Source organism: Eptesicus fuscus, chromosome 1, assembly GCF_027574615.1.
Source record: "Eptesicus fuscus isolate TK198812 chromosome 1, DD_ASM_mEF_20220401, whole genome shotgun sequence".
In the NCBI taxonomy this organism is placed as follows: domain Eukaryota; kingdom Metazoa; phylum Chordata; class Mammalia; order Chiroptera; family Vespertilionidae; genus Eptesicus; species Eptesicus fuscus.
The window spans coordinates 4,845,087-4,872,544 of record NC_072473.1 but is presented as its reverse complement, the minus strand read 5'-3'; the positions used below and the strand labels follow the sequence as shown (position 1 = coordinate 4,872,544).

Below are 27,458 nucleotides of genomic sequence, written 5' to 3'. Positions count from 1 at the left end.
GATAGCATTGTCATGCTCAGGCTAGTGTGTGTCATGTGGGATAAAGTTGAGAAATTATGATGGGGTCACTGAGATTTGGGATAGATAGTTTGAGTAAAAGGAAATAAAGATGTAAGATAGACAAGGTTACATAAAATCTTTCTGTCCTGAATTTGAATCAGACATACTGGTATGAACTCATGATGGATTTTATGTTTAAAAAATGTGTGTGAGCCCTGGCTGGTTTGGCTCAGTGGATAGAGCGTCGGCCTGCGGACTCAATGGTCCAGGATTCAGTTGCGGGCACATGCCCAGGGGGCGTGTGCAGGAGGCAGCTGATCGATGTTTCTCTCTCACTGATGTTTCTAACTCTCTATCCCTCTCCCTTCCTCTCTGTAAAAAATCAATAAAATATATTTTTTAAAAATGCATGTGAATGCCTTAGTTGTGTCCTTATTGATGAGCATGCTGGCATTCAGATTACTAACTACCATTTCCCACGAGAAGGAGTTATGGCTCCTTGGAGAAATGACTGATTCCAGATGTGGAATAACAAATACACAAGCCGAACCTTGAGTAGCTCAGCAGGAAGTCAGGACACAAACAGAGATTATTATTATTAGAGATTCAATGCTCAACCACTGAGCCACACCAGCCGGGCCAAGCATTCTGCTTCTGATGGCTGTCTGTAGCCTGCTCTGCCTGGATGGGACTCCCCCACTTGTGTGGAGCTATGGGCAATTCCAGAGGACTCAACAGCCCTCTGGAATGGGCTCCCACTTACCAAAGATTCAACAAACTGAGTTTCAACAACAATAATAATATCAATGGATTTACAGAATCAAATATACCTAAATCCACGAGCGCATAAAAAACAATACTTAAAAAAACAATAACACCCACCCAGCCAGAGTGGCTCAGTGGCTGAGTGTTGACCTATATGAACCAGGAGGTCACGGTTCCACTCCCAGTCTGGGAACATAGCTGGTTGTGGGCTTGATCCCCAGTAGGGGGCGTGCAGGAGGCAGCCAATCCATGATTCTTTCTCATCATGGATGTCTCTCTCTCTCCCTCTCCCTTCCTCTCTGAAATCAAGAAAAATATATTTTTAAAAATAAAATTATTTCCAACGCCCCTCAGGCCTGACAAGCTCCGCCCACCTCCTTTGCAGTCCCAGCAGCCAGTACGCTCACTGTTGGCTTGCGCCCATTTGAATCACATGTCACCTCTGCCTGAAAGGCTCTTACTAATCACAGCTATGCTACTTTTAAGACATACTGTATATTTAAGGGCCCAGGGGAGGGACTTGCTTTATGGAGAAGAGAAACAAGTTACAGTGGAAGGTTAATTTTAAGGGCCTCCCACACACTGTATTACTTTGTCAAATAATGGAAACCAGTACCTCACTGTGCTTAGAAAACAGATCACATGCAGGAAATGAAAGGCTGAGAAATGTGCTTTTCTTTTTAAATCCTCACCCAAGGATATTTTTTCCATTGATCTTTCGAGAGAGAGTTGAAGGGAGTGAGGAGGGGGAGAGAGGGAAACATCGATGTGAGAGAGACACATTGACTGGATGCCTTGAGCACGCACCCAGCCCGGGTCCGGGGATTGAACCTGCAACCGAGGTACATGCCCTTGACTGGGAATTAAACCCACGACCCTTAGGTCCACCAGCTGACGCTTTAACCACTGAGCTAAGCCAGCCAGGGCTGTGCATGTGTTTGCTTTTTTTAAATTTTCACACTTTTGGAAGTTCTCTCCAAAGTTGGGATTTTCCATTATAAATCCCAAGAGAGGCCTCCTCTGCTAATGTGTTTGGCTATTCGATTTGGAAATTAGCAAGCTTCAAGTTAGCCAGATACCCTGATGTGCTCTATCAGAAAGAACATTCCACATATTATTACCAGAATTCGGAGTGAGCTGATACTGTTCACTGGGCGCAATGAGTAACAGTGGGTTCCACCTCTCAGACCCTTGATTTAACATTACATAGCAATGCTTGCACCCTGGGGTAGAGTTTCAGAGCGAGTGGTGAAAATGCAGCCCTGACAAGCTTCTTGTAAGAATCCAAGAAAGCTCAACCCACAGAGCAAGCTCATTTATTAGACACGGAGCTCAGACTATTTTGTGCATAAAAATATAGACGGAACAGCAGCAAGGAGCTAAAAGGGAGAGAGGGATGTTTAACCGTGATAAGTTCTCACATAGGGGAAAAAGAGCGATTCTTTTGTCTTCTGGGGCCTTTATTATTTGACCTAGAAGCGGTAATGAAGTTTGCCTCAGTTGCTGAAGTTGGAATTATTCAGAATACAAAAAAGCAAAGATGTTGGAAGAAAAGTGAAATCTTATTTGGAATAATAATACGTTACAATTGCTTCTGTCTGAATGACAAGAGCTATAATTTCTTTTGTACTTTTCTGTCTAAACATATGCACTGCATGGAGGAAATGAATCTATATTTAATCTTTTAAGTGGTTATCAAGTGGCTTATTAACTGATTTTTAATGTTTACCTAGTGGTGCTATATAACTTGGCACACTTCATAAACACTGATTTAAAATGAGCTGAATACTAATAAGCAGAGATGTTGAAGTATAAGTGTAATCTTGCCCTAGCTGGTTTGCTCAGTGGCTAGAGCATCGGCCTGCGGACTCAAGGGTCCCAGCTTCGATTCCGATCAAGGGCATGTACCTTGGTTGCGGGCACATCCCCAGTAGGGAGTGTGCAGGAGGCAGCTGATGGATGTTTCTCCCTCATCGATGTTTCTAACTCTCTCTCCCTCTCCCTTCCTCTCTGTCAAAAATCAATAAAATATATTTTAAAAAACCCCAAAAAACATAGGACTAATTCATGTGTCTGGCATTCTTCCTCCATGACACTAGTTGTAAGAAAGAAGCCATGTCTTTGTATCTCTAAATGTATCTCAGCTCGGAACTCTTGCCCAGGTGGCTGGTGGGAAACCCGTTCTCAGCTGTGTCTTAAGAGGCTTCCCTCTTGCCTCAGTCATGCCAGGGTCCAGGGGGTGCCACACGGCTCTCACCAGCAGACAGTCCCGCTCAGTGTCTAAGGGTCCCCTAGCCACCAAGTGGCAGCATGGTGTAGGAGAATGGGTTGACCTCCTGGCTTCATCAAGTATTGCTCAACTGACCTTGGGCAGATATCGGACCTCACTAGTTTAGTACAGAGCTGTGCATTTGTCTAATCCTGCTTCTTTTTCTACTTAACATATTTTTATTGCTTTCAGAGAGGGAGAGAGAGCTGGAAACATCAATGATGACAGAGAATCATTGATCGGCTGCCTCCTGCACACCCCCCACTGGGGACTGAGCCTGCAACCCAGGCATGTGCCCTGACTGGGAATCAAACCATGACCTCCTGGTTCATAGGTCGATGCTCAACCACTGAGCCACACCAGCTGGGCTAATCCTGCTTCTTAGCTAGAAATAAGTCCAATTATCCCCAATCACAAAGATGTGTTAGAATCTGATATATGTGGCCCAGAGGAGAGCTTAAAAAAAAATTAGTTCAAGTACCTTTTCCAGAAGTTTCTGTTTGCATAAAAAAAAATACACACACACACACACACACACACACACACACACACACACACACATACACACACACACACACAAAAACAAGTAGCAAAACCGTAGCAAGGGAGTACAAAATCTCTCTTTACATCTTACTTGTTCAAAGAATCCCTTCCTGCCTCATCGTACAGATGTATGAGCCAGTTCATTGTTATAGATCCTGTTTATAACTGAACACCACTTTCTTACCATTCAGTTTATGAACATGGGGGTCCCCGCAACCTCACCATCTGGGGTCCCAGCAGGGAGGGGACGGCTCTTGAGAACTGTTACCTCCCTGCTCGCGGCTCTGTTGCTTGGGAACGGGGACCGAACTTGCCTCCTCACCTCCCTCCTCTCTTCTCAGCATCTCACTCAAGGACATTCTGCCATCTTGGAACATCCCCACCGACTGGGGAACCATTCATCTGCAGGGCTGACAAATTCCACCCTCTTGAGAACTGGCAGGTGTTGCTCAGTGGATAGAACATCAGCCTGCAGACCAAAGGGTCCTGGGTTCGATTCCAGTCAAAGGCATGTACCTTGGTTGCAGGCTCCTCCCCAGTAGGGGGCGTGCAGGAGGCAGCCACTCAATGATTCCCTCTCATCATTGATGTTTCTATCTCTCTCCCTCTCCCTTCCTCTCTGAAATCAATACACACACACACACACACACACACACACACACACACACTGAGTGGCCAGATTATTATCTCTGAACGCATAATAATCTGGCCACTCAGTGTGTGTGTGTGTGTGTATACATATATATACATATACATATACACATATACATATATATTAGAGGCCCGGTACATGAATTCGTGCATGGGTGGGGTCCAGCCAGCTTGGCCAGGGGGAGGGGACATGGGTGGTTGGCTGGCCTGCCTGCTGGTCAAACTCCTGGTTGAGGGGACAATTTGCATATTAGCCTTTTATTATATAGGATATACACTGAGTGGCCAGATTATTATGCATTCAGAGATCATCATAATCTGGCCACTGAGTGTATGTGTGTGTATATATATGTGTACGTATATATATGTGTGCATGTATATATATGTGTGTGTGTATATATATATATATATATATATATATATATATATATATATATATTTTTATTGCACCCTCTTGAGAAAAAGGAGAGATGAGCCTACTGCTTATCACAGTGCACTTAAGCTGGGCAGGCTTCATAACAATCGTGTCCATGGTCCTCAATGGGGTGGGAGCATCCGCAATGATTGGGGAGTGCCCCCAGGATTTAGCAGATGGGGTCACAGATGCTAAATGGCCTTCCATCCAAGGACAGCCCTGTCCAATGCAGAGTGGCACCTGTGCACGCTGACAAAGCTGGCTAGATGCCCCGCAGATCCAGGAAGTCCGCTCCCCCACGTTCAGGCCTGTTCTGCATGATCACACTCTCTGCCTCCTAACGATCAGGGGGCACAGGGAGGGGACAAAGCGTGGATGCCGATTGAGGCAGGAAAGGAGGATGTTTACGTAAAGTTCACATGGAAAGGATGCACGTGAGGCATAAACATGGCCCTTAAACCCCCTGCAAAAGGGCAGTAAACACTGCATTTTCCCAGAGGAGAGAAGGGTTATTCAATTTAATGTCCAACTAGAGGGCATCGCAAGTGTGGGCTTAAATGTAACTCTGGTTGTGCTGGGTGTATGATCTGACATGGCATTAAGGCCTGGGGGCAGGTTAATTCCAGAATGGTAATTTTAAAAAAAAGTTTTTATTTATTTCAGAGAGGAAGGGAGAGGGAGAGAAACATTGATGAGAGAAACATCAATAATGATTGGCTGCCTCCTGCATATCCATATTCCCCTTACTGGGGATCGAGCCCACAACCCAGGCATGTGCCCTGATGGGGAATCGAACTGTGACCTCCTAGTTCCAGGGTTTTTGCTCAACCACTGAGCCACACCAGCCAGGCAAGAATGGTAATTTAAACCACGTGCCAAACACCTCCCTTTAAATCTCGGAGTGAAGTCTAAAGTGATGGCAAGAGGTTGAGAACTCTGAAGTTGGTGATAGTGAAGAGAGGAGATAATATAGTGAATGATGCTGATGGAGATGTTTGGAACATATGATGTCTCAAGGTTAAGGTCAACACATATGCACATGCTTGAGATGAGCAATGGACCTGCTGCTGGCACAATGTGGAAAAGGGCATCAGCTCATTTACATTTGCTTAAAAATAATCCTATCTAATAATAGACAAATATGCAAATTGACCGCACCTTCGCTACACCCAAGCCATGCCCACCAGCCAAGCTACGCACACCAGCCAATCAGGACGAGTATGCAAATTACCCCAACAAATATGGCGGCTAATTTGCATATCAAGACAGCGTCAAAAGAAGCCAAGAGCTGCAGAAGGGAGTAAAGCTTTGAAGAAGCAAGCAAGCCGGCGGGGAGGAGAAGGGAGGAGCGGAGGCGGGGCCGGGGGCCGAAGGGAAAAGCAGGCGGGCTGGCAGAGAAGGCGGGGCGGGCGATAAGGGAGGAGCGGAGGCGGGGTAGAGTGCAGCAGGAAATCCTATTGCAGGATTTTTCCTGCAACGGGAACGCTAGTAAAGTAAAATAAAGGCAGGTAGCATTACGTGCACTTTTAGGGCGCTTTCTGCAAATGTTGATTTCTTTACAATTCCACGCTCTACATGGCATTAGGCACGAAGGCTAACATATGAGAAAATAGGACCTGTTCAGAGATCTTCCCAGGATTCTGACCAGGAAAGCAGGGACAGGCCGCTGTGCTCTTTAACTCCACAAAGATATTTGGGGGTTTCCAATTGATTCTTTGTGGAGGATCAGCTTCTGAAAAGAGGGGGTTGTGCCTGCTGTTTCCCAGGCACCCAGCAGTGGGCGCTCTTCTGCCCCGAGATTCATTGCATCTCTCCATCCTCCGGACAAGTCCCCATTCTGAGAGGCGGCAGCTGGACTCTGATTTATTGACTATCCTCCCCAGCCTGTGCTTTTCAGCCTCTGTTCCTAGGACCTAGCGATTTCCCTCCTTCACCGCAGCCCTGTCCTGGGGCGATGTGTGTTGTGTGGTCTGGCTGAAGGAACGGGCCAAAAGATGGACCTGCTCAAACAGAGCAAAGTCATGGGGAATGGGGGTAGGCGGGGCACTTCAGTGAATATTTTAAAATCTGATCTTGCTCCTGGATGGAAAGCTATAGTGTAGAAATGAGAAAAAAAATCAGAATTCCAATCCTACCTCTGCAATGCAATGAGCTGTGTGGCAACTTAGACGAGGACTTAATGTATATGATCCTGTTTCCTGACCTACAAAATGAAGACCTACCTCATACAGTTGGAAGAATTAGATAAACCACAGTGAGTAAAGCGCTTAGCAGAAAAGAGCACATGCTAAGCTCTGAATGAATGGGAGCTATTGTTGTCTTTATCAAGGTCATCATCACCATCTTGGAACGATTGGGAGCACGTTGCTGAAGTCTCAGGGTCTTGGTCTCCTAGTCTATACATGTCACTAGGCATTTGCACTTCTGAGCCTTCGTCTAAGGATCCAATGAGCTATGTATGTGAGAGCACTTGGTGACTTGTCATCAGTTAGGTAATGGTGTCAGTTGCTGCTCTTAAAGCCACTAGCAATAATAACCAAGATAAGGCGAATATTATGAACTCCGGTCACCAAAACTCCCTTTTGGAAAGTGGAGAGATGGGAAAAAATAAGGAAATAAACATAGATTTATGTGGTGGTGTCCCTGACCCTCCCCACTGACCCCCAAAGGTAGTAACTCCCATCTCTTGACCTGCTGAAATGCATATTCATCTATATTATAATTTGTACCATGCCCTGTTATTGTTAAGTGTGAATTTCTCTTTCTTTGTCACAAGTCCGTATATATATACACACACACAACCACCCATGTCCCGCCCCCAGGCCAGGCTAGCCGGACCCCACCTCGCCTATGCATGAATTCATGCACTGGGCCCCCTCTAACACACACACACACACACACTAGAGGCCTGGTGCATGAAATTCGTGCACCGGGGGGGGGGGGTCCCCTCAGCCCAGCCTGCACCCTCTCCAATCTGGGACCCTCGAAGGATGTCCTACTGCCAGTTTACAGGGATCTGGTCTAAATGGGCAGTCGGACATCCCTCTCACAATCCAAACTGCTGGCTCCCAACTGCTCGCCTGCCTTCTTTCCTGATTGCCCCTAACCACTTCTGCCTGCCAGCCTGATCACTGCCTAACCACTCCCATGCCAGCCTGATTGATGTCTAATTGCTCCCCTGCCAGCCTCTTTGCCCCCAACTTCCCTCCTCTGCCAGCCTGGTCACCCCTAACTGCCCTCCCCTGCATGCTTGATTGTCCCCAACTGCCCTCCCTTGCAGGCTTGGTCCCTCCCAACTGCCCTCCCTTGCAGGCCTGGTGCCTCCCAACTTCCCTCTCCTGCTGGCCATCTTGTGGTGGCCATCTTGTGTCCACATGGGGGCAGCATCTTTGACCACATAGGGGCAGCTATCTTGTGTGTTGGAGTGATGGTCAATTTGCATATTACTCTTTTATTAGATAGGATAGAGGTCTGGTGCATGGGTGGGGGCCAGCTGGTTGGCCCTGAAGGGTGTCCCAGATCAGGGTGGGGGTTCCCTTGGGGCATGGGGCGGCCTGGGCGAGGGGCCTGTGGTGGTTTGCAGGCCAGCCACACCCCCTGGCGACCCAAGCGGAGGCCCTGGTATCTGGAATTTATTTATCTTCTACAATTGAAACTTTGTAGCGTGGAGCGGAGCCAAGCCTCCTGCTTGCTCTGTGGCGGCAGCCATTTCTGTTGGAATTTATGTATCTTCTATAATTGAAACTTTGTAGCCTGGAGTGAAGGCCTGAGCCGGCCAGGGCTGCAGAAGCTTGGCTTCCTCCATTGCCCGGGGCAACCCTAGCCTCCTGCTCTTCCAGCTCAGTGGCTGCCACCATTTCTGTTGGAATTTATTTACCTTCTATAATTGAAACTTTGTACCCTTGAGTGGAGGCCTGGGCCGGCCAGGGTGTGTGGAAAGCTTGGCTTCCTCCATTGCCAGGGAAACCCAAGCCTCCCTCTTGCTCTCTGTGGCTGCAGCCATCTCGGTTGGGGTTAATTTACATACTCACTCTGATTGGCTGGTAGGCATGGCTTGTGTGTGTAGCAGAGTGATGGTTAATTTGCACACTGCTCTTTTATTAGATAGGATATATATATATATATATATATATATATATATATATATATATATATATACTAGCTTTCCCGTTGCAGGAAAATTCCTGCAATGGGATTTCCTGCTGCACTCTACCCCGCCTCCGTTCCTCAGAGAGAATCACTGATTGGTTGCCTCCTGCACGCCCCCTACTGGGGATCAAGCCTGCAATCCAGGCATGTGCCCTTGACCAGAATCAAACCCAGGACCCTTCAGTCCGCAGGCCGAAGCTCTATCCACTGAGCCAAACCGGCTAGGGCCCGTGTGTTTCTTAATGACAGGGACCAGGGTTAGGATAATACCAGCTGCTGTAAGGAACTCAAAGCTACACAAAGGTTCGGTCACAACAGGAGTTTGTCTATCACACAAAGTCCATGATGGGTGCCTCCTAACTGGGGGGCAGCTCTCTGCCAGAGCCTTCTCCAGGGAGGGACCCAACCCAGACCCTCCCTGTAGGGTGGCTCTGCCTCTGACTCACATAGCTTCCTGCTTGTCCGTCACACTGCAGAAGGGGGGGATGGAAAGGCACGTGGGGCTTGGCACTTCCAGTCCCCTTCCTTTGGCAAGAAGCCAGTCCCATGGATGAAGCTACTTGTACCGGAAGCTAAAGGGAGTCCAGCTATGCACCCAAGCGGTGGAGGGGGCAGCTTTGCGGAGCACGCAGCCAGTCTCTGATCCCCCAGGGAATTAGCCCTAGAGATGATCTAATGCCTCAGTACAGCTCAGAAAGGTCAAGTGCACCCAAGAGGACAGAGAAGTGGGTAAGGGCAGTTGACAGTGGTGAGCAAGGAATGACACCAAGATATCTAGTGAATCCTAGTGAAATGGATGATGGGGCCAAAGAGCAGGTGTAATGCACCTCTCCCCACATTTCCTCCCATGAAACAAGCACCCCTAAATGCAGTCAGGAGCGTGCAAAGTGGGATAAGCTGACCATGTTCTAGGATGGATGTGGATTATGATCGTTAATAGGGAGATGACGATACAGTCCTTGCACATCTGAGTTTGTGACCTGAGATGCTTGCCTCCCCTGCCCCACCCTGCCCCCAGGGTGTTGTTTGGAAAGTAAGCTCTGCCTTGGAGCTCCCAAGTCCCTTCTACTCAAGTCTCTAGGAAGTAAGGCTTTTACGTTATCATTATTTATGTTATTTGTTTCTTTATTTTTATTATCATTTTTTTTTAGGGCTTAGTGTTTCTTACTCAGCATGTTCTGAGGACAGGCTCAAAACGATTTGCTTTTGGTCTTTTCAGCTACTGTAAGTAATTTATAAATTTGTACTTCTAAAAGATTAATAATTAAGGGCAATAATTATCCTTTTCCATTTTTCTTTTATTTATTAATTTTAGAGAGAAAGAAAAGGAGAGAGAGAGATAAATTTGTTATTCTACTTATTTATGTATTCATTTGTTGATTCTTGTATGTACCCTGACCGGGGATCAAACCTGCAACCTTGGTATATTGGGAGGATGCTCTAACCAACTGAGCTACCTGGCCAGGGCCCAATTTTCTTCTTAATACAAGATGTCAAGACCTTCAGTAATGTCAGCCATATGAGATCATTGAGAACCTGCCCTAGTTTCAAACTTCTTCTGGTTCTTCAATCGTCGACACTCACGTTCCACACATGAGTTGCATAAGGCATGCTCAGGAATGGAGAGATGGAAGGAAAGAGTGAGCGATGGTCATCAACAAAATCTAGGGGACACGCAAATAATACGAGTCAAGCCATTTCTCTTACTCATTTTCATCGCTCTATGCCAGTATAACCTTTCTGAACAATGGATCAAACCCCTTTCTCCTCATTAGAATGTTTTCCAACACATTCCATTTTCCAGAATCATCGCCCCCTCCCTCCCTGGGCTCATTAATTTGCAATTGTCAGAAAGCGTGTACACGACAAGTGTGTATTTGGTGAGACAACAGTCTGTACCGTCAGCATAGCAAGGGGCTGTGCTTTTGTGTTTTCACTCAAATTGCTTGCCCGTCTTACTATACGAGGGCCTTATCACTAGTATATCATACATCATCATGCATATTTCATGTGGCGGATGCTCAGATGTTCTTCGTTATTATACTAAGCAGCACCGGCATGCATCTAAGCGCAGCCGAAATTAGACAGAAAGGTGACCTTCCTAATATACTCTTTTGCAGACACAATAGCTCTGGAACATGATCTGACTTGACTTCCCATTATAATTCTGATGAGGAGCGACTGGTAAAGAGGCATACCTGCGCGATCTCATTTTTTTTAAACGGGTCCCTTCTACGCAGTTTATTTTGCAATTATTGAACTTGCCAATCTGCCTCCAATTGCCACACGAAGGTAGTCCTGAGCTTTAACGCCCACACCCCATAATTCCATTTTTTAAAAGATATATTTGTATTGATTTCAGAGAGGAAAGGAGAGGAAGAGAGAGATAGAAACATCAATGATGAGAGAGAGTCATGGATTGGCTGCCTCCTGCATGCCCCCTACTGGGGATCAAGCCTGCAACCCAGGCATGTGCCCTTGACTGGAATCAAACCCGGGAGCCTTCAGTCCGAAGGCTGACGCTCTGTCCACTGAGCCAAACCGGCTAGGGCTGGATATGCTCTTTTTAAAAGAGAGAACTTTGCAGTGTTATTCAAATGATGAGTATTTTTTTTCTGAAATTCCTTAGTGGCTAAGAAAATGGGATATTTATCTTGTGTAAGATGTAGACATTAAAATACATATCGGCTGAGGAGCCCGTTAAAAGACATTATTTTCTAAGAGCAAAATTTCTATATTAATACACATACGGCCTTGAGAAGGGATAGAGGGTTTTATGTACCTGAAGTATTTCGTGATGTTTCAAAAGCATGCCTGTTTTCCTTTTAATCCATTTTAAAATCCCACAGTCTTTTTATCAAGTATGTGGGAATCTCGCCCTAATCACATGCCCATTTTGAGAGAAATCAACTGTGCATAGTACTTGGGATTTTAGTCCAAATTTAGCTTAATCAAAGAAAATGCAATCAGACCAGCCAGTGTGGCTCAGTGGTTGAGCGTCGACCTATGAACCAGGAGGTCATGGCTCGATTCCCGGTCAGGGCACATGCCCAGGTTGTGGGCTCGATCCCCAGTGCGGGGACGGGGGGCAGAGGGGCGGGGAGGGAGGCAGCCTATCAATGATTCTTTCTCATCACTGATGTTTTAATCTCTCTCTCCCTCTCCCTTCCTCACTGAAATCAATAAAAATATATTTCTAAAAAAAAATGCAATGAGTTACCTTAATATCTCCTAAAGCAGAGCTTGGCCAACTTTTTCTCTAAAGGGCCAGATAGTAACTATTTCAGTCTTCATGCCACAGGTCTGTCACTAGTACTCAACTCTGATGTGGTAGAAAAAGCATCTACCGTAATCAAACTCTATTTATGGACACTGAATTTGAATTTCATAGGATCTTCTTTCTTTCTTTTCTTTTCTTTTTTTGTTAATGCTTACCCAAGGATATTTTTCCATTAATTTATTGTTTGTTTGTTTGTTTTAAGAAAAAGTGAAAGGGAGGGGGAGAGACAGAGAGAGAGAGAAACATGGGTGTGAGAGAGACACAATGATTGGTTGTGTCCCGCATGCGCCCCGACCGGACTGGGGATCGAGCCTGCAACCTAGGTAGATGCCCTTGACTCATAGGATTTTCATGTGTCACAAAAGAGTCTTCTTTTATTTTTTTCCAGCCCTTCAAAATGGCAAGAAGCATTCTGAGCTCATGGGCTGTGCAAAACCAGGTGGCAGGCTAGATGGACTGCAAGGTCTCATTCACTGCCCACTTTTAAGTGGTTCATTTATTTGAACAAATATTCATTGAGCTCCATTACCGATAAAGTCCTATGAAGACTTCTGTTTACAGAGATGCCATTTTCTTCCATAATGCAGCAAACCAGAAGCAAAATAATCTTTCTGCCCGGCCATTGTGGCTCAGTGGTTGAGCATAGACCCATGAACAGGAAGGTCACGGTTCAATTCCGGGTCAGGGCACATGCCCGGGTGCAGGCTCCATCCCCAGTAGAGGGCGTGCAGGAGGCAGCTGACTGCTGATTCTCATCATTGAGAATCTCTCTATCCCCCTCTATCTCTCTATCCCTCTCCCTTCCCCTCTCACTCTATAATAAAAAACAACAACATAATTTTTATTTAAAAAAATCTTTCTCCAGGCCCCGGGAGGCTCGCTGGGAAGTGATGACATTTGAGATAGCTTTCGCTCTGTCTCTGTCCTGCAGCAGGCGACGCAGTCACAGCAGACACAGACACAGATATTTCATTTCTTCTCTCGTCCCCGAGGCACAGGAATCAAGAGGACTGATCACAGAGGCGTGTGCCCAGGGGGAACACAATGACTGTGTGACCTGCCATCAGGCCCAGACATGGCACTGCAGGATGCCAGCCAGCGCCCCCCTCCCCCTCGCCCTGGCCTGGTGCAGAGCCTGCCTGGACGGGGTATGTCCCCGCTCACAGCTGCGTGCATCTCAGGAGGGAAGTGATTCCAAATACGAACAGTGCGCTCCCGCCCAGGCAGAAGACAAAGCCACTCCAGCTTCCTGTATCCCTGGGCCGCAGGGAAGTTGGAGCTAGACTTTGCTCCCCTGAGTCCCCCCCCCCCCTCACCCCCAACAACAACCTTGGAGATCCGGATGCCCGGGGAGGACAGGCATGACTTTGTTACGCCTGGACTCATGTAGGGCGACTCAGTATCTTGGGACTGAGGGTTTCCCAAAATGCAGGCCTCTCCTTCCCCTTCCCCCACTTCTTCCAAGGATGCGGGACCAGCCAGCTCTGCTCTGTGAAGTGGGGGGCCGAATAGGCTGGGGAGAGGGACCACCTCCACAAAACCCCGGATGCTCCACTTAATGCCTGGCCCCAAGCACAGGTGGACTTTTGGTGATAAGAGCCCAGAAATGGTAGGAGAGGCCCTTCTCGGGTTAAAGGGTCCTGATGATTGCATCCCTTAACAAGCTAGGCCAGTGGTCGGCAAACTGCGGCTCGCGAGCCATATGCGGCTCTTGGGCCCCTTGAGTGTGGCTCTTCCACAAAATACCACGGCCTGGGCGAGTCTATGTTGAAGAAGTGGCATTAGAAGAAGTTTAAGTTTAAAAAAATTGGCTCTCAAAAGAAATTTCAATCGTTGCACTGTTGATATTGGGCTCTGTTGACTAATGAGTTTGCCGACCATTGGCTAGGCACAGCTCCGTTTGAAAAAGTCAAAACTCTTTTGCCCTAAATGCACCAAACAGTGCAACTCCAGTCGGTTCCCAAGGAGATGCTTGGCCAACATTTGAACATCACACACAATATAAGACCTGGTGCCCATCAAGAATATCACATAACCAGTTATTTACACCGACGATCAAATGAAACCAATCCATCAAGCACATTTTCAACTGTCCTAGCTTTGGCCCAATTATCCCTTTGCCTTTGGCTGGTGACTTTAAACTTCAGTAATGAATGACTCAGTCACGTTTGAAACATCAGTGAACTATACGGTTTTGTTTCCGTGGGATCCCGTATGTAAAATTACTCATCACTTACACTGAATCAGGCATGCCATTTTGAGCTCCTGGATTATGGACTGTCAATGTGTTAGCAATTTTGGAAGGAAAAACAATTGGCTAGAGAGAGATAGGACTCAAAACCACTTAGAGCTGAAGTGCATGCACTCTGAATGTTAACACAACACCGGGTAAGCAATGGGGTGTTATGTGTTTACGGAGCACGTGTGTTTTCATGTTAGAGTTCAGCGTCACCGGCATTCTCCAGGTGAATGTGTGTAGGGGGGTGTTTCCGCCCTAACGGACTTGGGGCAGCCTGTCCTCTGCCCAATGAGGCCTCAGCTGTGCAGCCACCTTCTCAGCGGGACCCCGCCCAGGAGCCTGTCACCCACCTGACCAGGTCGATGACCCGCTCCCTCGGCGCAGCGCTGACTGACTCATCATTAATCATTACGATCTGATCTCCCGGGATCAGCTTGCCTTCCGAGGGGCCACCTGGAGACAAATGAGAATGAAGTACGGGTGAGAAGACCGTGGCTGATCAACCCAGCGTAGCCTCCTCTTCTGATCATGGTTCACGGTGAGCAAAGGATGCTCTCAGTAAAAAGGAAGCCCACCCCACCTGGGGATCCAGATCTGGCCTCAACCCTGGCTGCACATTAGAAGGAACTGGGCTCTCTGGACCAGCCCGAGGCCCTGCTGGTATTGCTCAGGGGTTGAGCATCGACCATGAACCAGAAGGCCAGTGGCTCAATTCCCGGTGGGCACATGCCCAGGTTGCAGCTCCATCCCCACTAGGGGGTGTGCAGGAGGCAGCCGATCAATGGTTCTGTCTCATCATTGATGTTTCTCTCTCTCTCTCCCTCTCCCTTCCTCTCTGAAATCAATAAACAATCCTATCTAATAAAAGAGTAATATGCAAATTGACCATCACTCCAACACACAAGATGGCTGCCCCATGTGGTCAAAGATGGATGCATGCCCCATGTGGACACAAGATGGCCACCACAAGATGGCCAGCAGGGGAGGGTTGTTGGGAGGGACCAGGTCTATAAGGGAGGGCAGTTGGGAGTGATTAAGCCTGCAGGGGAGGGCAGTTAGGGGTGACCAGGCCGGCAGAGGAGGGAAGTTGGGGGCAACTGGGCCTGCAGGGAAAGGGCAGTTGGGAGGGACACAGGCCTGCAGGAGAGAGAAGTTGGGGGAGACCAGGCCTGCAGGGGAGGGCAGTTAGGGGTGACCAGGCCTGCAGGGGAGGGCAGTTAGGGGAAAACAGGCTGGCAGGGGAGCAGTTAGGCATCAATCCAGCTGGCAGGGGAGTGGTTAGGGGGTGATCAGGCTGGCAGGCAGAAGTGGTTAGGGGCAATCAGGAAGGCAGGCATGCGAGCAGTTGGGAGCCAGCAGTCCTGGATTGTGAGAGGGATGTCCAACTGCCCGTTTAGGCCTCGAGGGGTCCCAGATTGGAGAGGGTGCAGGCTGGGCTGAGGGACACACACCCCGCATGCATGAATTTCGTGCACTGGGCCTCTAGTATATTTTTAAAAACCATCATCAAATTCATTAAAAAAAACAACAACCACAAATGATGTTATTGTACTTTACTGAATAATTAAACACGTGACACCCAGAACATGGAACTCAAAGCAATTCAGTTGTTGTCCACCCATCCAGACACTTGGCATAGGTATCACTCAAGCAGGAACATAAACTCTCTCCTTTCTGGGGAGTAAGAGAGAGGGAACAACCAGAACATGTCCCCACATTGTGAGGGACAATATTCCTTTCAAGCTGTGGACCGAACAGTCAGTGTCTACACATGGAATTCTGAAAATCACACGGGAGACGCTTTTTTGCTGCTGGATAATATGCCGGTAATCACTCCAATTCAGTCAAACGAATGGTTAACATTCAAAATGTTGGTCAAACACAGAAACACTTTCAGGATAATTGTTTGAATCATAGATGCTAACTACTCTGATGCGGAAAGCACTTGCAGGTTAATACGACATGCTCTTATATTTGACCTATGCTTTTTAATCAAATGGAAATATTATTGTTTAACCAAGTGACTTGAATCAAAAATTCTGAAGGAAGCAACATACAGTTCCTTCCAAGATATTTATTAAGTAGTGGCATACACCAGAGAATTGTCACCGGCCCTCTAGTCTGAAGGCCGGGCTGCCTGGCATAGAAAATCTGGTCACGCCACTGAAATCACCGGGGACTTCAGCAGAATCAGTTTTATGAGAGACACAGTTGATTTGACCAGCATTTTCACTCATAAAAATGACTGGAGACAGTACTCTTTGACCTCTGTTTTCACTTTGTTCTATTCTTCTCAAAATTGTCTAGCTGAAGGTGTTAGTGTCTGCAGCTAAGGAGAGCTGGGGCAAGGAGGGGTGGAAGGAACAGTGAGGTAATGCAAGAAATGGAAAAACTTGAAATCTTGAGGCAGCTCCCGGGAGAATCTGACAACCAGAGATGTTAAAATAGCCTACTATTCCAAAACAGCCTGCCAATGTGCTCACACTTAGGAGAAAATATGGGTATATACATACATATAATACTATACATATGTACATGATACATGATACTATATGTGTGTGTATGCACACAACTGTCTACCTTACTTATGCTCTGTGTGTACATGAATAATGCTCAACCCTCAGTAGGAGGTGCTCAGATGATTTGTCTTTTACATGTTTTCTTCTATACTATTGACTACATTGTATTTTTATAAACCATATGTGTTATTTTATCATAAAAAGCAACAGATCTCTTTTATTTGGAGGATAATATTCTCAGCTGTGTCCAGCTCTGTAACCCTACACAGAGAACTAAAGTGCAATCCACAGCTAATGAAATCGGAACCTGGGCAGATGGAGTCCGAAGTGGCGATGCAGTGGTAGGAATGAAAAGGAAACTTATTCTGTGTGGGAGTTGAAAGTGGTTGACCTTTTTTTGGTGCTTGTTCTGGGGCATATTATGTCCAACTAGAGCCCTGGTGCATGAAATCGTGCACGGGTAGGGTCCCTAGGCCTGGCCGGCGATCAGGGCCTATCTGCAGGGCGACCTGGCAGGCGATTGGGGGGGGGGGGCCCTCGCTGGCACCTGCCTTGACTGGCCTGGCGCCGCCCGCTTGCCAGCCCCGCCCCCTGCCACCGCCACTGGGCTGGGGTCAGCTCCTGAGTTGAGCGTCTGCCCCCTGGTGGTCTGTGCACGTCATAGGACCTGTCGTTCCGCCATTCCATGGTTCGGTCAATTTGCATATTAGGGTTTTATTATATAGGATAATAAAATATACAAATTTAAGTCAACCTAAAAAAACGTATACTAGCTCACTAGTTGCTTACATTTTTCTGAACTGACAGGCTCAACTGGTCAAACATTTTAGAGTTTAAAATAATAATGATCATTATGGAATAAATACACTGAGTGGCCAGATTATTATGATCTCTGAATGCATAATAATCTGGCCACTCAGTGTATATTCTATATAATTAAAGGCTAATATGTAAATTGTCCCCTCGACCAGGAGTTCGACCAGCAGGCAGGCCGGCCAACCGCCCATATCCCCTCCCCCTGGCCAGGCTGGCTGGACCCCACCCATGCACGAATTCATGCACCGGGCCTCTAATCTATATACACTGAGTGGCCAGATTATTATGCGTTCAGAGATCATAATAATCTGGCCACTCAGTGTATATACCTGGCCCTCTTCTAATGCATTTCTTTCTCTCCCTGTTCCTATAAGGTATATACCATTATGATTCTCATTATCCAGATGATGTAGAAGAGTTATGTTAAACTGAAAAGCAGAGGAGTTCACATAGAAGCTAAAATATCTAAGAAGAGGGCAGAGGCAGGGTTCAAAGCCATCAGACCCTGGCAGTCTGATGCCACAGCCTGTGCTTTCACTTCTGAACAACCCTGTTACTTATTTGCAAAATCCCAGAATCGGCATAGACGTTTCCTCTGGTCTGAAGATAAGTCCATAGGAGTCCGTTGAAATAAGTACATAAATGTGCATAATAAATCATTACTAAAAGCACATTGTTTCTAAAAGGGAAAAGACGGCCCATTGCATCTTTATATTCAACTCTGTTGATAGTGGAACATCCATATACTCCAATGAGAATGTCTGAGCCAAGTCCTTCTCCTTGGAGGATACAAGCGATCCGAGCATATTGTAGGATTTAAGAGATTTGCCACACGCTGTATGGGCCGGTGTTCACTGTATGACACCGCCCCCCCCCCCCCAAATCTCAGTAGGGTGTCCAATAATCATTTAGTTATGGGTCTTCGGGGTGACCGTAGATGGGCTGCTCCAGGCCAGCTGCAGTGGGCACTTCTGTGTCGCACTGCAGACCAGGGAGTACTTAGCTCTAGGCTGGAGGCTGGCTGCCCCGAGTTCATTCTGGGGCTTAGGCTGACGGGGTAGCAGCCCCTTGAGGGACATTCCTATGGCCTCGCGGGAACCACAGAAACAAGCTCAAGCATCTTTCAAACCGTGGCTTATGTCATCCTTGCTAATATGCCATGGGCTGAAGGCAGTCACCTGGTCTCACTCAACAGCAATGGTGTAAGGAACTCTCTTCTGCCCCTAGTGGGAAGGGAGGGGAGTGCATCTGTGTGAAAGAATCCCAACAACATCAATGACTAAGCCCTACCATTTCCGTGGCACCAATGATGGATCAGTGTTTTCCTAAAGGGAGCCACCTAATGGGTTTAGCAGTCTAAACCTTGTTGCCATTGCCAATTCTGTCCCTCTGGTGGTCTGACCCTAGCTACGTGCTGGGAAAATTCACTAGCCCTAGCAGCCTGCAATGGAAATGAAACCAGCTTGCCAAGCCTGGCGTGAGACTCGCGGAAATGAACAGTAGGCATCCCGGCACAGGCACGATGGGCAGTCCCAGGAGTCCGAGGGCTGGGCTGCGCCGCTTACCTGGTGTCACTGAGCGAACCACCACCGGCTTCTCACTCCCCGCCACGAAACCGAAGCCCAGGACGGGGTCCCTCCGCATCTCCACCTTCCGCGGGGCCGGGGGGATGATTTGGCAGCTGTCCAACCGGGGGTCATCAAATGGGATTGCCTGTGTCATGTGACTGTGGGGGAAACACACACACAAAAGGAGCAAGGCGTCAGTGTCAGCTGGCCGTGGCCCGGTGATTTCATCCTCTGCCATTTCAAAACCTACTCTGCTCGTGGAACAGCGCGAGCGAGAGAAAAACACCGATGTGAGAGGGAAACAATGATCCGCTGTCTCCCATTCGAGCCCTGGCCAGGAATCAAACCTGCAACCTTTTGGTGTTTCTCTGGCTCTTAAGGAAGTCTTCACTCATGCACATTATCCAAGGCAGCCTTCTTTTGAGGGTAGAGTTCTTAGTTTGCATTCTAGAAATCTCCTTAAAGCAATGTAAGCCAAGATTACTTTTATTTTATTTTATTTTTTAATATATTTTAGTAATTTTTTATAGAGCGGAAAGGAGAGGGATAGAGAGTTAGAAACATCGATGAGAGAGAAACATCGATCAGCTGCCTCCTGCACACTCCCTACTGGGGATGTGCCCGCAACCAAGGTACATGCCCTTGACCGGAATCGAACCTGGGACCCTTTGGTCCACAGGCCGATGCTCTATCCACTGAGCCAAACCGGTTAGGGCCAAGATTACTTTTTTTATTATTTCAGCGACACAGAGTTAACTCAATATTTCCTCTCTCTAATCTTCTTCAGTTAAGTAAAAGCAGATCATTTCGAACGAAATACCTTGAAAGATGCTACCCTGCCATCTGGACAACATATTGTTCAGATGCAATGAAGAAAGACGAAGAAGGAGGATTCCTGCTGTCCTCGTGTGTAATTAATAAGAGTTAAGGAAAATCAATGGAAACCCTCCAGGGCCTGTCCTTTCGGCACATCTCTCTGACTAGGGCAATCAAGTTTAAAATCCCTTTGAAACGGAAATGTCTTTTCCACTTAGCAGCCTTGATCTGGACCGCTGGGGAAAAGAGAGCGTTTGCCGAGATCTAACACGAGGGCCGCGTGCAGACACTCATCTGCTATCCTATTTCCTTTTCAGAAAATCCCCTTCTATGGAGCCCGTTGACCCCACCCACCTCCTGGCCGCAATGGCAAGAGGAAGAATAACGGGGCCAAGTTCACTCTGCTCAGGTGGGTGAGCCAGGTGCAATTCCCACCACCTCTTCTGATTCGGAGCTCTAAGTGCTAGACCAGCAATGCAATTTGCAAAACGAAACCATGGGGCGCCTGGTGAACACACAGTTAAGCGCTCCCAGAGAGCTGAACGTGGAGTTGTGTTAGTGCATGGGTCACACGCCCATGGAGCTGGCCCTGGGGGTGTGCTACTCTCAACCATTCTAGAAACAGCCAGGCTCACGGGGGAGGGGCTGTCATATGTGACACTGCAGGTGTTGGTCTGGGCCCAGAGACGAGACATGGCTACCATGGCGGCACACGAGCTTGGTGGGAAGGGACGTGGGCGGACCTCAGGTGGGCAGGTCACGTGGCGAAGCATGGTGCTCCAGCCCGGCTGGCGTGGCTCGGTGGTTGAGTGAGGACCTATGAACCAGGAGGTCATGGTTCGATTCCCAGTCAGGCTCGATCCCCAGTGTGGGGCGTGCAGGAGGCAGCCAGTCAATGATTCTCTCTCATCATTGATGTTTCTATCTCTCTCTCCCTTCCTCTCTGAAATAAATAAATAAATAATAATTATCCTATCTAATAAAGAGGGGATATGCTAATTGACCCTCACATCATTACAAAGATGGCGGCGCCCATGGCCAGTAAGGAGGGAATATGCTAACTGACTGTCCCACCCTCAAAGATGGCGGCGCCCATGGCCAATAAGGAGGAAATATGCTAATTGACTGCCATGCCCTCAAAGATGGTGGCGCCCAGTCACAAGATGGTGGCAACCAGTCTCCTCAGTCCCGCCGACGCGCCTGCCTCCAGAGTCCCCCAGTCCCCTCAGCCCCCCAGCCCCCCAGTGCCGACCCGAGGTGCAGGCAAGCCTCAGATGGTGGCTGCCCAGCTGCCCAGGGCCGGCCTGAGGCTCAGGTAACCAGGGCCGGCCAAGGCTCAGGCAGTGGCAGCAGCAGAGATGCGATGGGGGCGTCGCCTTCCCCTGATCGCCAGGTCGCCTCCCACCCCTGAGGGTTCCCAGACTGTGAGAGGGGACAGGCCAGGCTGAGGGCCCCCCATCCAGTGCATGAATTTTCATGCACCAGGCCTCTAAAATATATATATACTAGAGGCCCGGTGCACGAAATTCGTGCACGGAGGCGGGGGGTGTCCCTCAGCCCAGCCTGTACCCTCTCCAATCTGGGACCCCTCGAGGGATGTCTGACTGCCCATTTAGGCCCGATCCCACTGGGCAGTCGGATCCCTAAACGGGCAGTCGGACATCCCTCTCACAATCCAGGACTGCTGGCTCCCAACTGCTTGCCTGCCTGCCTTCCTGATTGCCCCTAACCGCTTCTGCCTGCCAGCCTGATCACCCCCTAACCACTCTGCTGCCAGCCTGTTTGCCCCCAACTTCCCTCCTCTGCCGGCCTGGTCACTCCTAACTGCCCTCTCCTGCAGGGTTGATCACCTCCCTGGGCAGGGAGGGGCTGAGATATAGCAAACAGGGGGGGAAGTCAGGGCTGGGAACCAGGACAATGGGAGGACCTCTGATGTCCCTACAGCAGCCTGTTGGGCGGGAACTTGATCACTGACATTGACCCCTGCATTGCTCCCTCTCAGGCCTGAAACAGGCATGGCTGCATGTGCCTGGGGGAGAATGGGGCCCCTTGGGGTAGTAGACCTCATTCCATTCTCTTGCCTCCTCTGTATGGTTCCAGCTCGGAGCTGCCTTGGGAGATGAGTCTCTCCTTTTACCCTGGGATGGAACAAAGGAACAAAGGGAGGGGACATCCCCATTTTGGGAGCCGGGCCCTGAGCTCTGAGTTCGCACCATAGTCCACAGAAGACATACTCTAAATGAGCACAGACGTGAAGTGATTCGCTGATGGTCACGTGTTGAAGAACAGAGCACGGAACCCTGGTGGGCGGAACTCTCAATTCCAGGAGCAGAGAGGGACTGGGAGACGGCGCTCCTGCTCTGGCCAGTTCTGTGAAAAGCTTCCAAGCTTTTCCAAAGTTGCCGGGCTTTGCTGCACATTCCTATCACCCAGGAAGCGTTACAAGCCCTAATGCCCAAGTTTCACCGCAGACCAATTGCATCAGAATAGCTGAGGGTCGCTGAAACCGGTTTGGCTCAGTGGATGGAGCATCGGCCTGTGGACTGAAAGGTCCCAGGGTTGATTCCGGTCAAGGGCACGTGCCTTGGTTGCGGGCACATCCCCAGTAGGGGGTGTGCAGGAGGCAGCTGATCGATGTTTCTCTCTCATTGATGTTTCTGGCTCTCTATCCCTCTTCCTTCCTCTCTGTAAAAAATCAAAATATATTATATATATTAAAAAAAGAATAGCTGAGGGTGGCATCCAGGATCCATTTATATAATTTTTTATTGTTATTTAAAAAATATATTGTATTAATTTTTTACAGAGAGGAAGGGAGAGGGATAGAGAGAAACATCGATGAGAGAGAAACATCGATCAGCTGCCTCCTGCACACCCCCTACTGGGGATGTGCCCGCAACCAAGGTACATGCCCTTGACCAGAATCGAATATGGGACCCTTCAGTCCACAGGCCGATGCTCTATCTACTGAGCCAAACCGGCCAGGGCTATTGTCATTTTTTTAAATATATTTTTATTGACGTCAGAGAGGAAGAGAGAGATAGAAACATCAATAGTGAGAGAGAATCATGGATCCGCTGCTTTCTGCACGCCCCCTATTAGGGATGGAACCCACAACCCGGGCATATGCCCTGACTGGGAATTGAATCATGACCTCCTGGTTCATAGGTCGATGCTCAACCACTGAGCCACGCTGGCCGGACCAGGATCAATTTTTAAGAAGATTCCCCAGGTGATTCCAAAGTGGAGCAAGGTGTGGGGACCATTCACCCCTTCTAGATTTTAAGAGGACACAAGTGACATCTGATGAGCTCCTCTAGCATCCGTCGGGCATGTAAGTGAAAATATTGGAAGCATCAGTAGCTTCATTATCCTCTTGCCACTACATGCTAGTCTGCAATTTTTAATTGCTCATTCATAAAATCTCTATTATATCATTATTTTATTAATACCCGGCATTTATTAAATACCAATTTCATGCTATGCATTTTCCGAAATGCTTTCCATATGTTAGTTCACTTAATTCTCCAAAACAACTTCATAATGCACTCATTTAATTAACACCTGTTTATTGCACGCCCACTGGATTCTCAGTTTGGGGGATACAGTAGGAGCGCAAACAGAATCAGAAAATAATTTGTTCACTCCAGTGTTCAGAGGCGGAGACTAAACGAATAAAGGAGTAGGATTTATGGCCTATCAGGCCATTGGAAGCACGAAGGAGAGAAATAATGGGGAGGAAGCGTGGAGAGCTGCTGGGTGAGGGTGAGGGTACCACAGTGTGATATCAGGGGTCAGGGGAATGCCTGAGGAGGAGCCTTTCCAGCAGTGGGACCCCCAAGTGCACAGGTCCTGAGGGGTCCCAGGCCTGGAGAGAGCATGCGTAAGGGACAGCCCAGAGGCCAAGGACGGGGGAGGCTGGAGGCAGTGAGGGGGGACGGGGAAAGAAGTGCTGCGGGAAGCCCGGCCAGCGTGGCTCAGTGGTTGAGCATCGACATGAACCAGGAGGTCACGGTTCAATTCCTGGCCTGGGCACATTCCCGGATTGCTAGTTCGACCCTTAGGAGGGGGCATGCAGGAGGCAGCCAGTCAACGATTCTCTCTCATCATTAATGTTTCTATCTCTCTCTCCCTCTCCCTTCCTCTCTGAAATCAATTTAAAAAACAAAAGAAGTGCTAGGAGAGATCAAAGATCACACAAGCTCTTGGAAGGACTCAGTGTATTGGGAGTGAAATAGAAGCCATTGGAAGGTTCTGTGTGAAGAATGTGATAGCTGCTGTACTGAGAACAGACAGGAGGGGGCGCTGGCGGGAGCAGGGAGAGCACTGCAGGACCCACTGCATCAGTCCGAAGGGGATATGGGGCTGGCTTGTACCAGGGTGAGGGTGGCAGAGATGGCAAGGAGTTGTTGGGGGGATTTCTACCTTCTTCCTGCGCACACAGGGCGTCCCGGTAAGGATCAACAGAGCCAAATATCAACAATACAACGATTGAAATTTCTTTGGAGAGCCACATTTTTTAAACTGAAACTTCTTCTAACGCCACTTCTTCAACATAGACTCGCCCAGGCCGTGGTATTTTGTGGAAGAGCCACACTCAAGGGGCCAAAGAGCCGCATGTGGCTCGCGAGCCTCAGTTTGCCGACCACGGGTCTAGGCGAGCCTGAAGTCCGAGATGCTAGTTCAGAGTGAGACTTGGGGAGCCAGACTCCCTGGATTTGAAGCTGGGCTCCACCACCTCCTGGCACTCGACCTGTACAAAGTACTACAATACATCACCCCGTGCCTCAGTTTCCCCATCCGGAAAATGGTGACCACAATAGTAACAATCGCATAAGAAGGTCGTGAAATGAGATGAATGAATAAAGGTCAAGCACTTAGCAAAATGTCTGGCTCACGGTGAGCGAAAAGCACTAGCTGGTCTTTTCATCTCTTGCGGTCCATGAATAAAAAGGAATAGGTTTCAGACGTCGCCCACTCATTCAATCTTGTTAAAATATGAAAACAAACTCAGTAACGTTTCAAATACCTAAGCCCAGTTCTCAGGGAAATGCCTCAAACGCTGGGTAAGCTCTGCGGCCTTCAATTGGAAAAATCAGATCAAGTGCGATGACACAGTAAACACACATTTGAGTTGATATCCGTGAAGCAATATGTCCCCCTTGAGAGAAGAAAGGAAGCAAGAATGAAATCCACTCTCTGAAGACTGAATCGCTGTTAGGAAGTTTTCCTGGGCCATGTCTCTGGATCCCTTCAGTGATCGCTGAGTCCAGGGCTGGGGAGTGAGCCTGGGTCATGGGTCAATAAGCCAGTCGGAGAAAGATAAATATCACATGATCATTTGTGGAATCTAATGAACAACATAAATCGATGAACCAAAATAGATTCAGAGACAGAGAAGCATTGAACAGACCGTCAAACCTCAGAGAGAAGGCAGGGGAGGGGGGGGTGGGGGGGTAAGAAATCAACCAAAGGACTTGTATGCATGCATATGCGCATAACCCATGGACACAGACAGTAGGGGGTGAGGGCATGTGCTGGGGGGTGGGAGCGGCCAGGGAGAGGTCAATGGGGGAAAAAGGAGACATATGTAATACTTTCAACAATAAAGAATTTAAGTTAAAAAAAAAAAATCCCTGGCCCTAGCAGGTTTGGCTCAGTGGATAGAGCGTCGGCCTGCGGACTGAAGGGTCCCAGGTTTGATTCCGGTCAAGGGCATGTACCTTGGTTGCAGGTACATCCCCAGTAGGGGGTGTGTAGGAGGCAGCCGATCAATGATTCTCTCTCATCATTAATGTTTCTATCTCTCTCTCCTCTCTTCCTCTCTTCAATCAATAAATATATTTTAAAAAATCAATAAAAATACATATTTTTAAAAATCCCTGAAAAAAAGAAAATGAGACCAACTGATTATATTGTAAGGGGTGGGACACAGGGGCAGGACCTTAAATGCCAGACACTGCCGGCCTCTGTGTCAACAAAGAACCTGACATTGGTCCCTTTCATTTCATTGTCGTTTCTCCACCCAAATCAGGTTTGAAACTCACAACCAAATGTTCATTTTGCGGTCGCTGCTTGTTCTAGCGTTTTCGTTTGTTGTTCATCGTTTTGTTTTGTGTTTGTTTTTACTTTTTTGTTTTGCTTGCACTTTGAGGACAACCTTCCGATGGCATTATCGTTTCCTGGCTCAACAGGTTGTACTTTCAGAATAAATTCTCTAAAAATAATCGACCGCTGTCTCTCTCTGTAAGAATGAATCCACACTCAGATGCTCCCCCATGAAACATCACTTGGTTCTTCGTATTCAGGCAAGCACTTTTGGGCTCTTGCCTTGCACTATTTTTTATAAAGATGCTTGAGTCCTTTTACAATGAGCTGAAATAGCAGCATCCTTTTTAACCTGCCGAACATGCTTCAGTGAATTCTGCTGCTGAGCCTAGAACACAACTGATGAGCTCTACAAACCTCTGGCCCCAGGCCCCAACCTTCGCCAACAAACACTCACAGATAGGCCAGGAATCCATGACCAGAAAACACAGATTGTGTCTGCAAATGGGAGGAGCAATCTTCCTGTTTCTGACAGATTCGTGTGAAAAGGAACGAAGGCGGTCCTCCTGCCTAACTTCCCGGAACAGGAGGAAGAGATTCCCTTGAACTCTTGGAGCCTTTCTCCCTCAGTAGAGGCAAAAGGTGGGCATGCCCACTGTCTCACGTAGCATCACTTTGACTGAGGTAAAGCATCCTGTAAGGAAACCGTAAGTAAGGTCCTATTTTGCAACGTGGGCTAAGTGGAAAGATTTATTTGTTTGTTTGTTTGTTTATTATTTGTTAAATCCATGCCCGGGGATATTTCTCCATTGATTTTGAGAGACAGTGGAAGAGAGAGGGAAAGACAGAGAGAAACATCGATGTGAGAGAAACACATCGATTGGTTGCTTCCTGCACGTGCCCTGCCCAGGGCTCAGGCTGAGGAGGACCCTGCAACCAAGGTATGTGCCCTTGAACGGAATCGAACCCAGGACCCTTTGGTTTGCAGGCCAATGCTCTATCCACTGAGCCACACTGGCTGAGGGGAAAGATTTAGAAGCTATTACCTTTGGTGTGGACTTAAAAGAATCGAGGAAGATGGTGGCCTGTGGGACATCTGGGTAGTTACGACTGGAACGAAAAGGAGTATAAATGAACCTGTACTTCTGAGTGCCTAGTTCTGCTGGAAGAAGTCATTGTTGGTGGTACCTCTCAGGGAGGGCCAGCTGTGATTACAGGAGAGAATCAAGTGCTTATCTATTTATCTATAATAATAAAAGAGTAATATGCTTATTAGACTGGACGTCTTCCACCGTCATTCCAGACATCCTTCCTGACTAAGCCAGGGCCTGAGGGAAGCCAGCCCAGGTCCCGGGTGCCTGCCTGTGGCCAGAGTCCTGG

The 27,458-nt window shown here is 48.0% G+C and overlaps 1 protein-coding gene across 1 annotated transcript in view; it reads right to left on the bottom strand.

The window, feature by feature from the left end:
- The window catches only part of FRMPD4 (FERM and PDZ domain containing 4), a 192,595-nt gene that overhangs the window by 76,017 nt on the left and 89,120 nt on the right, over window positions 1-27,458 (bottom strand). Inside the window, exons 2-3 of the mRNA XM_054715456.1 lie at window positions 19,212-19,372; window positions 14,662-14,764 (exon numbers count right to left, since the gene is read on the bottom strand). Of these exons, the coding sequence (XP_054571431.1) occupies window positions 14,662-14,764; window positions 19,212-19,372 (264 nt within the window). The remainder of the gene's footprint in view (window positions 1-14,661; window positions 14,765-19,211; window positions 19,373-27,458) is intronic.